Below are 11,467 nucleotides of genomic sequence, written 5' to 3' on the forward strand. Positions count from 1 at the left end.
CCATTGGTCCACCTTGCGCGCGTGGGACCCAGCCAGAATAATGAATTCTCCTTGAATTCGGTGCACACCATCCACCATCATATCATGCTCCCTCTTTATTACAGCCATCAGATCACACTATTGCTTCATCCAACGCTCTCAAACATGCAGGTTCACCATGGACACTCAGTCCTTTACCACACAGGATCACAGATTTAAATATTTTCTATTTTTATTTGATTTAACTTCTAAAATTATTTAAAAATAGTTTTAAAAATCAAAAAAATATAATAAAAATATTTTTAGGTTTATAAAATAATCTATTAATTTTTGACACAAAAATATTTTATTTTTCTTAATAATTATAATATATTGTTTAATTAATTAGTATATATTTATATAATTGCTTTTTAATTATTTCAACCTATCAAAAAATCAGAAAAAATTTGTTCTTTTTATTAAACTTAGTTTATATATTATAGACTAACTTTGTACATATTTAGAATATTTTTCTCTTTAAGTTTTAATTATTTGTATAATTGTTTATATAATTATATGTTAATTAGCTTAATAAATTTCCAAAACAACTTCAAAAAAATCCAAAAAAATTAGTTTTTATTTTAAAATTAATTAACAAGCAATATGAACATATTTTAGACTTAATTTTTAGGTTTAAATTTTATTTCTACCTTTTTTCTTATTTAATTAAATTAATTATGCATTAATTCTAATTAAAATCAACCATCTAAAAAATCCAAAAATACTTCCTTTTATCTTATTGCAATTTAAATTCCTAGATAAAGTGTATAGGTTGTCAAAATCATGTAAATAGCGTAGTTTACATTTCCCGCACAATCGATGTAATAGCGTAGATTTACTTTTCGCATTTTACATTCCCGCACTTTAAATTCTGTACATATAAAACTGCGTGTATGTCAAAGATAAAAACTGAAGCGTTAGATCACTAACTTCAACGACAAAAATATCTGAATCAAAACACAATCACACTTGCACCTCTTAGGGTAATCCCTCTGTTACTTTTTTCAAAATGAATTCTACTGTTTCAAATGCAAATCCAAACTTTTGTTTGCATCCGGTCAAAGGAGAATTTTCTAAAAGAAATAGGAAAGGACCTTATAAACTTAGGGTAGATCTCCTAATTGCTTGCTCAAATCAAATCAAAACAACAAATGTCTCGTATATCATTGTTTTTTCAAAACAAAACTTTCAAAAAAAGACAACATTTTGTATATATCCAAACAAGGATCATTACGAAATTAAAGATCTTTTTTTCAAAACATCTTTTCGAAAGATAAAACACTTTGTATACATCCGCACAAGGATCATTACAAAGTTAATTTACAAAGGTATTTTAAAACCACATACAAGCATTTCAAGGCAAGACAAATCACCACTAGAAAAACATTAATTAGTGTCGGCCGTTTACCGACGCTAACAGTGAAAAAACGGACATTAATATGTGTGTAGCGTCGGGTTAGCGTCGGTGTCGGGCCTTGGATAAAACATTGGAAGCTAAACAGTAGAGTCGGCCTAAGAGAAGCCGACGCTAAGTAGCGTCCGCCTAACCGAGGTAAAATGGACACTAAAACCACTGACGCTGCGTTTTTTAAAAACATAAAAAGTCTACTATTATCCTTAGTGTTGCACAAGCCGACTCTAAAGTCAACTAATAAAAGTCAACAATTTAATTTAGCGTCCGACGGCCGCCGTTATAGTAAATTCATAAAAGTCAGATTTTCATTTAGCGTCGGCACAACCGACACTATAATCTACAAACATAAGTCAACAAAAACGTTTAGCGTTGTTTAGACCGACTCTAAAGTCAATCAAGGATAGTCAATGCATTCTTTTAGCATCAGCCTGACCGACTCTAAAGTCAATCGAGGATAGTCAATACATTCTTTTAGCGTCAGCCTAGCCGACACTAAAGTCAAAGCCAATCAAGAAAAGTCAACACATTGGATTGGTCTTGCTGTGGTGCATAATATTATACCAAAGTAATGCATAATGTTATACTCTCATTGACCAACATCTTTCAAAGTAACCTAATATGAGAGAAATGTACATGCATTTTAGAGTTGCAAGTTACCTTACAACACCATCCTAAACAACCAGAAATATAAGTATAAAATCATAGTCATTCCAATTTCAAGGCAACATAAAAATAATTAATCAAATATGAAATTCACAACAGATAAAAGTGAAGACACACAAATGATATTACCATACCACACTAATATTCATGATTGCACTGATCATTTCTCATATAACACATGAAGAGAGCAGAATATACATGGAATCATCCTTCAGTCCAATCCACATTCCTTGCAGATAAGGCACCATAAAAATAATTAATCAAATATGAAAATCACAATAGAAAAAAGTGAAAATCACAATAGAAAAAAGTGAAAACACAAAAATGATATTACCATGCCACACCATTCATGATTGCACTGATCCTTTCTCATATAGCACACGAAGAGAGCAGAGTATACATGGAATCATCCTTCAGTCCAATCCATATTCCTTGCAAATCCGTGCTGTCAAAAACTCAACCAAGTAAATGTTAACAAGTTATCATTACACATACTAGTAGTCATGATTTTGTCGAAGAGAAGCAAGAACTAGCATTGAATAAAGGAACATACTTGTTGAATTACATCAAGACCAAACTGTGGAATCACAAGCCATCAGTGTTTATAGCAGTTACGTCTTCAATTCTTACATCTTAGATTCCACCAGACATTTCACTTCATAATGCAACCAAAGCACTATCAGAAGAATGAAAAATAATGCACTAAGGATGAGAAATAATTGAAAATGTTGCATTATCAAACCTGCTGTAAATTGGATAGACAAACCAAGTTGGGGAATTAACCGAAATAAGATTAGATATTTGGATTTGATTAGAGTACATGATATCAATCATGTTTGGTCTAGTGATTCTCAATTCATGCTTGTGGAACTTGTTCCACCAATAAGATCCTTGTCCGTCAATCGTTCCGTTGTTACCTGTAATTACAACATTAGTAAGATTAGTTCCAAATACGAGACTGCTAGACCATCCAACAGGTGTATCTTTATTTCTTCCATAAGATGAGAAAACAGGAAGTTGAGGCCATTCTGATTCATCCTGTGTAAGATAAATACCCCTTAATTGATTATGAAATTTACAAATGATATAAGATAAAAAAACCATCATAGATATATTACCTGAGTTCCAAGAATGACAACATCTTTTTGGAGAAAAAGAGTGAAATGTATTTTGAAGTTGAAGCGTCATGTTAACCATTTACCTGGTGGAACAATTAGTTGTGCAATTTAGCACCTATCAGCCGGAGAAGAGACAACCAGTTTAAGCAATTTCCCCTCACCTTCTGTAACCTTCTGCAATTTTTAATCGATTAATTATCACAAGCACAAAAAATTGGAAGAGAAAGGAACACTATGAATGAAATTTGAGTAACCTGTTATATCGGCAATGATTCTGAAAGTTCCAGAGTTCACACAAAATGCCATAAAAGCAGTTGTACCCCATGTCCTGAAATCAGTTAGACCTGAAACTTGTAAATAGAAGAAAGTAGACAACAAAAATAAAGTAAATTCTATAATAATGTAGCCCACACCTTGCTTGGAGTTTATGTAACATAGACTATATACCACACCTTGCTTGCATCTGAGTAAAAATATTATGTTAAAAACAAATGCAAATAGCCAACTGACTAACCATCTATAAATTAGATAGAGCCTATAAAATTGTATACAAGTTGCTTTAGTAAACATAATATACATATGTTTAGATAGAGCCTGTAAAATTGTAGCAAAAATTCATAGAATTAACAACCACTAACATTTGTCATTTCAAAATATCATACAACCTTCCTGATACAAAGATACAAAGTAGCACATTCGATGTAATATTATCCTAATACTGCAAAGTTGATTCAAAATGCAAAATAAAGTAGTCATAGCTACAACAAAAGTCACCCCTAATAACTCAGATTACATTTAAGATGAAGTCCCAAAAAACATACAAAAAAGTTTTGAAATCCGAGATGAATTCATTCTGCTAAGAGTGAAAGATCAAGCTTCATCTAAGGACAAATCATCCAAATCGTCATCATAATGATGACGATGTGATCCGCTAACTTTAGCGTCAATTTTCTTCATCATAAGTTCCTTCCAAGCATTCATCTCACTCTCCATCCTCTGTGCAGTCTCGGTAGCAGTTTTTGCAGCCTCGGTAGCAGCTCGAATAAGTTCGTTAGCCTCTTGTAATCGGGCAGTTGCAGCCTCAGCAATTTGTTCAGCTCTAATTCTAGCTGCTCTTTCAGCTTCTAATGAAACCCCGAACATAGAGTGGTGAGGAGTTTGAGATTGTTGGGTAAAAGTTTTTGATCCACGTTTTAGATTAATAGCAAAATCTGCCGCGCCATAAACCCGACCACGGCTACGGCCCCCAGCTGCCTCTGTCCATAGCTGATTTACACGCTCTCCATCTACCACTTGAACATCATTTCCATTCCCTTCTTCTGTTGGCTGAAGTTCTGCATCATATTTCTCTCTAAAAGCTTTCTGTATAATAGAAAAAGTAGCTAACATGTTAGCTTAATCTAGAGTCATCAAGCTTGTAATTACAAACATAAAAATTTACGAGAACTTACATAAAGTATACATATATTATTACATAAAATCAAAGTATGCATATATTAAATAGCATAAAAGCGAGGTAAAAGTCCAGTATAGTTCTCAAATCAGGCTTTAAAAGTCCAAAACCAGACATGACAAGTTTAACCACAAGGTTTATAGAACTACAAGTGGAAAAAGTGCGTAGAAATTTCCTAGCAACTGTCTTGATATTTACAGAACTACAAGGATTACTCAAATAAGATATTTTAATATTAGTTGTTTGTTGTCCTATCTTATCCAAGTGGAGAAGATGCAGCCCCCATATCCTAACCTGCAATGCCTAAGGTATATGAATAATTCCCAATTCTAGTGACCAAGTTCTATCATAAAAACCTAAAGCTTAGCTCACATTTTCTCAAACCCAAACCAAAGATCACAACAATCACTAAACCACCAAATTCACAGCACTAAACACCTTTACATCACTTATATGTTAGAGACAAGGTCGGCAAAATAAATGATGTGAATGACTACTTAAAGAAAGTATCATACATGTATTTGTTCAAAGAAAAATTATATTGCACAACTTAGGACAGAATACAACTTTGGTGTATGACCCTAATCACCAAACTCAATTAGACAAAATATTGTCCAGTTAAAAGTCATCATAAAAGTGCGGTCAATGTTGCAATGGATAAGTGACCACATTGATTATAAATTCTTTTGAAAGGTTGCAATTCACAATTACACAAAATATGCATATAGAAAGACTAGTGAACTATAAAAGGAAGACTAAAATTTAAAAGAAAAATGCAGCACAATATAAACTTTGCAGCACAAACAGTAACATTTACGAAAAACTTACGTAAGTAGATGCAGCACGATTGTCAACCCATTCACCATTTTTCCTCTTATGCGTTTTTAAAAATAACTCATCGGGGCGCAAATCCCTTTGAAGTTCATGTGACTACAAATAATCAAATAAGTAAATAATCAATATAGAATACGAGTAAAATTGTCATGATATAAAAAATCTTCACAATAATTATTATTTCTTAGGATTTTATTACTTACAAGTTCAAGTGCAACATCAAGATGAGCCTTACGGCCTGAGGTGTGGACTGCTCCGCCTCTAGCGGAAGCTCGATTTATCTTGTTTTGAGAAGACACAGCCAAGAACTCAGGCTCTTTCCAATGATTTTGAAGACCAACCCAAGCTTCATCACCAATCCATGGGGGTTGAATCCCTTTTTCCCTCGCCTTCCCCATCATGTCGTTTAATCGTTTTCTTCCTTTTTTTTCAAATCTGGAATAGACAATTGCATGATCGCAAGGATCCCACGAAACCTTATCCTGAAAAAAATTAACATCACATTATTAATATTTTATTCATATGGCAGAAGGGACATAGATCCTTCAAATATGATATCAAGATGTTCTATGAATTTTCATATTCTATCAATCAATGAGAATGTAGAAAGGATCCTTCACATTTTATTCATACGGCACAACGAACATTAATATAAGGCACAAATGACATATTTTATTCAATATATTCAGTATGTACAATTTTTTATTCATATGGCACAAAGGACATATTTTGTCCAGTAGTCCCTAATTTCACTATTAAGTGGATCCAAACTATATCTTAAAATTCAACATTTATCCATATAACTAAGAGACAACTCATAATTAAATATGCTTACTCCAAACCACTTAAACCAGTCAGCTTTCGTATCACGATCGAGTTCAGTCCAGTGATGTATAGGTTTAAAGAATTGTTTGCGTATAGCATATTTAATTGCATCAGCAACTTCTTTGGCAGGAGCCAGCCTGCAAAATATTGAAAGATTCAACTACATGAATAAATAGAAATAAGTATGGCTGAAGCACATAACATTACAATATATATTAACATGTTATTAACATGTTATTATTAAGAAATGGTACACAACACCAATTACAATATATATGACTTACCCTGTACCATATGGTTTTATAATAACCTTCCCATTTTCATCTAGTGTTGGCACAAGAGGGGTAACATTTTCTTGACCCACTGCCTCATCCTCATCATCATCCACATCATCATCCACATCTTCCTCCTCTACCAAATTTGAAGGGCTACCCGTTGTTTGAAGGTTTACACTTTGAGGGCCAACCATTGTTTGATGGCTTAAAGTGGGAGTAGGCATAAACCTAGATACCTTAGAGGTAGCGGCATGAACAGGTGCAGGTGTTGGTACTGATGCAGTATGAGCAGTTGATGCATTCTGCACGAATGATGTTGGGGTAACTGGTGTTGGCACCGACGATGGAACCTGCACGGACGATGTTTTTCGAGCTGGTGTTCGCGTCGACGATGCAGCTTGCACGAACGATGCTGTTTGAGCCGGTGTTCGCATCGCCGATGCAGTCTGCACATACGATGTTGTATGAGCTTGTGTGGGCGCCGACAATGTTGTTTGAGCTTCTGTCTGTGGTGCTACTGTTGTATGACCAGGTTTCGTAACAGTATGCTTCTTGTTAATTTTGCGATTTCTTTGTTCTTGAAGTTTTCCTGGTGCTAATACCTTAGATTTTCCACCTCTTTTAATCATCTGTTGTCATAAAAAATAAAATTATCAGTAAAAAATAAAGGAACTTAGCAGTAAATGGTGCCACAAAGGGAGTGGAAGTTTGATTTTCAAGAACAAAAATGTCAACAACATTGTAGTAGTCAATAGCCCATGCAACTTCCCACATTGCATCAGATTTGTTTAATTACTTTTAGGTGCATAATTTTTTTTCTTTTTTGCAACTTAATTTTGTTAGAAAGATTAAATTAGAGAGTACAATTAATTTGAATAAATTGGATATTTATCATACTAAAAAACTAAAAATAGACAATGTGGTAGCCTAAAGATCCAAGTGTGGGTCGTGTTTGCAATCCAATACCAACAGGAAGCTTAAGTCAAAAGAGAACCAGATTGAACACTGCTACACAGTAGACAATGTTTACATTTTGACTGAGTTGGAAACACCAACAAATAGCCCAAAAAACAATTACTACACCTCAACAAAAAACAATGCAAGACTGTAACAACAAAAAACAATTGCAAGATTGTAACAATTGCATTTCTACAATAGAATTAATGATCCCTTCTTTTTGTTTCTATTTGAACCCTTAATCACGTTGCAAAACGCTTCTCTTCATCAATGTCCTCTATCCGCTTCACTAGGAGAACAATCAAAAATCTCTTCGAACTCATCTATTTGTGAGTTGTCATGCAAACAAGATATTGATTCAATTTCTACATTGGGTAGCACAGGTAACATCCCATCAGATTGATAAGGATCTTCATCCTCTTTGTTTTCAATCTCCACGCGACCCCTTGGTTTTGTGGTGATTGCTGCACACCATCCACGCATATCTCTACACATTTCTGGATGGTAACAGAATACTGATCTCACACACTCATGATGCAATTAACTTTTTAGTTATTCTGTAACACTATTAAACTTGATGCATGCAATGATTATTTCAGCAGTTTTCACTAGTTTATTGAAAGACTCAATGGAAACTTTTGATTTTTGTTAATCATATTTTTGTTGAGGTAGGAATCAAATTGAAGGGTTATAGACTTAGCCACAATTCATGCACTCTGTAATTTACAGATGATGACACTAGATGGGTTCTCATTTCTCAGCTGGATATATATATTTGGTAATGTGTGGGATTCAATCTGAAGACCAACACATGCTACATGAGCAAACACAATAGAAACAATGTGGATAAGCATTATTTTTCAAAACAAGTCTAAAAACTCATGGACAACAAAAAGTTTAGACTAATTATATTTGGTCCAACTAAGTGTTGTTGAAGTTGAATCAGGCGGAGGCAGATTAATTCAACTAAACAAATTTTAATTTTAAATGCTTGAAAATCAGTATGTGCTAGCATAATTAATGCCATTATTTATGTTCCAAAAGGGAGATTCTTATGGCTCGTGAACAGTAAGGTAATATTTAAAAAAATATTGATGGTTTATTATAGTATTGTTAATCCTTAAAACATTAACTTATTTAATTCTTTTAAAATAATAAAAACATTTGTACAATAGCCAAGTTACATTGTCCATACTATAGGGCCACCTTTATGCAAATGCTCCCCTGTTAGAGAATTTGGAAGATCAAGTTTCCTTATTTTTTTTGTTGTATCAAACACTTTTGGGTCACATAATATCACACACTTATAGGTGGTCATCAGTTTCAATGTTGCAACTTGCAGCCTCTAGTTAGTTTTGTACATTATATTTGCTGCATATTTTATTTCTAACTTCAATTTCTTTGTTTGTGCAGGAAGAAATAGATATTATTACAGTGAGAACTACCCTAAAAGATTTACTATAGTATTCTCTCTTTCATTCGGCTGCGAGTTGTATCAAATAGACAGAGAGGTTTTATTGCAAAATATTTTTTGAGCACTTTGTAAATAGTTTTGTCACTTTATTTGTATAATGCATCTACCTTTCTAGTGTAGGGTTTATCTGATACAGGATGTGATATTAACATAGTATTTTAACATATATTTATAATAATACACTCATTCTCATTGGTTCAATTATATATAACATCAAATTATGTGTCAAGTTATAAAATTCTGTGACATACAACCCCTCGATTCAATTACTGACGCTTCAGTTTGGTTACAAATTAACAAACAATTCACCAAACTACGGTGTCGGTTCAGCCTAACTTTAAATAAATTGTAACGATTCAACAACAGAGTATTATTAGGGTCAAGAGTAGGGATGACTAACCTTGGTAAATAGTTGTCTTTGATATATGTCTACAACACCAAGAATTAAGATACGTAAGTAATATTACGAGAGAAACCTGAAAGCAAAGTGAAATATGTGAGAAAACAGTAAACAATTAAGATTTATGACAATTAAGGTTTAAGCTTGTTTTATAATCAGTAAAATCTTTCAATCTTATGTTATTTATTCACATCGAGTATGTATGTTTTATGATTTGTGTGTGAAACATATTCACATCAATAGTTGTTGTATGTATTAAAGAAAGCAATGACAAGTGAAGCTTATGGTTTGCAAAGAAGAAAAAGGTGGAAATGGTAATCAAAACTACTATACACTAACACCAGCAGTACTAGAACATATGACATGTCCAAGAGACATTATTCTCAACTTATTCTAATATGTTTTCTATGATAGACTTACAATAATACAGTATGACCGCATTCCCTCTTTGACTAATGAAATTAGTTTATACACATAGGCTTATATAATAAGCATTTATTTAAAAAAATTCAATTATATAATAAGCGTTTATCTAATAAGCGCTTAATTAAGCTGATTACCCAGCTGCACCCTAAAATAATTCATCAGCAAACAGTAGATTCGTCTATTTGAATTCCATGACCTATCCATCGTAGCTACATCCTTTTTTATTTTGTACAACAGCTACCCTCACTCATTCAAGATAAATTCCAAATCAACAGTAAGTCACTTGAAATCAAACAAATTACAAATCATATCAACAGTAGGAACATAAAACATAAAAACGATTACAATAGTGGTTAGAGAGAAAACAAAAAACATAAAAACGATTACAATAGAGGAAACTACAAGAACCTAATTCTTCAAAAAAATATAGAATACAAGAACCTAATACTTAATAATATAAATAAATAACAATGGCGATGAATGAAAAAAGATCTTTACCTGCGTAACCAATTCGGAAAAGCCTCCTGCAATCCCGCTTCTCGAGCTAAATTCTGATTAGGTAACAATCAGTTGAAAGAAAGAAGAATAAAACCAGATCTATGAGAGACAGAAAGAGAGAGATTCTTAAATTACATGAAAAACTCACAAATATCAAGCTCTTCAAACATAGTGACATTATCGATCAACAAAAACCAGAATGCTCACTCTAAAATGTTAATGACTTTCATTCTACCACTTAAAGTATCATTCAATGAAAACCAAAATGCTTTTCATTCAACAAAAACCAGAACTTTAAACTTACTTCAAAACAACAATCAACTTGCAATGAACAGCTGCTTCATCATGCATCCACGAATCTGAGTTCTTGAAAACCGACATTCAGAAAACATAAAACCTATCATTATATCATAAAAACAAACTAGAACTCCATGGAAATGACTTGAAAAAAACTCAACACAGAACTCGAAACAGAAGCGTTACCTTTGAATTAGGGATTAGGGCTTCACTGATTTTGGGAATCGAAATAAACGATTGGAATCTTCAAATCAACAAGTCATTAAACGAAACATTCTTCAATTGGAACCAGGGATTCACAAATTTGATGAATGAATTAGGGTTTCACGATTAAGGGTTTACGGGTTTTAGAGAATCACATGGTTTTGGGAATTTCAGATTTTAGAGATTCTTGGTTGATTATTAGATTCACGGATTAGGGGAAGAGGAGAAGAAGATTAGGGTTTCTGAGAGAAATTCTGAAATGAGGGTATATGAGAAAATAGAGAGGGAAAGTGAAAATAACGTGAGAGGGAAAATGAAAATATCTAAGAGGGAAAGTGAAATGAAAATTATTTATTGAATATTTTATTAAAATTAAAATCTATGTTAATATATAGAGTCAGTGAGCCGACTCTAAATTGTTTATTTAAATAATATTTATAACTAAACTAAAAATAACTATATATTTTATATAATAGAGTCAGAAAAACTTACACTAAAAAAAAAATTTTTTTTTTAATACTAGAGTCGGTAGGACTGACTCTAAGTAATTTAATTGAACACACTACAAATTAAATTATATACTATTTAAAAATATTTTTGCTACTTAGAGT

At 32.8% G+C, this 11,467-nt stretch overlaps 1 protein-coding gene across 4 annotated transcripts; it reads right to left on the minus strand.

Moving 5' to 3' along the window:
• Positions 1-3,831: 3,831 nt before the first annotated feature.
• LOC131636165 (uncharacterized) lies at positions 3,832-11,185 on the minus strand. 4 transcript variants are annotated; one of them, XM_058906824.1, is made up of 9 exons: positions 10,839-11,185; positions 10,660-10,714; positions 10,356-10,408; positions 9,432-9,507; positions 6,610-7,229; positions 6,336-6,462; positions 5,704-5,982; positions 5,495-5,596; positions 3,832-4,575 (listed from the first exon to the last, which is right to left on the minus strand). In XM_058906824.1, the coding sequence occupies exons 5-9, from the start codon at positions 7,227-7,229 to the stop codon at positions 4,084-4,086; spliced, it is 1,620 nt and encodes a 539-aa protein (XP_058762807.1). In that variant the 5' UTR covers positions 9,432-9,507; positions 10,356-10,408; positions 10,660-10,714; positions 10,839-11,185; the 3' UTR covers positions 3,832-4,083. The 4 variants fall into 4 exon arrangements, with proteins under 4 accessions (XP_058762807.1, XP_058762808.1, XP_058762805.1 ...); XM_058906825.1 differs by having other exon boundaries at positions 10,356-10,454; XM_058906822.1 differs by having other exon boundaries at positions 10,660-10,721.
• Positions 11,186-11,467: the final 282 nt, after the last annotated feature.

This window comes from Vicia villosa, unplaced genomic scaffold (genome assembly GCF_029867415.1).
Source record: "Vicia villosa cultivar HV-30 ecotype Madison, WI unplaced genomic scaffold, Vvil1.0 ctg.001653F_1_1, whole genome shotgun sequence".
Classification (NCBI taxonomy): domain Eukaryota; kingdom Viridiplantae; phylum Streptophyta; class Magnoliopsida; order Fabales; family Fabaceae; genus Vicia; species Vicia villosa.

Excerpts from the sequence above, each read along its gene's own strand:
- LOC131636165 (XM_058906824.1), bottom strand. The coding sequence starts at position 7,229 with ATGATTAAAAGAGGTGGAAAATCTAAGGTATTAGCACCAGGAAAACTT. Across the intron at positions 5,983-6,335 it reads ACTGGTTTAAGTGGTTTGGA|GATAAGGTTTCGTGGGATCC; the intron begins GTAAGCATATTT and ends AATTTTTTTCAG. Across the intron at positions 5,597-5,703 it reads TTGATGTTGCACTTGAACTT|TCACATGAACTTCAAAGGGA; the intron begins GTAAGTAATAAA and ends GATTATTTGTAG.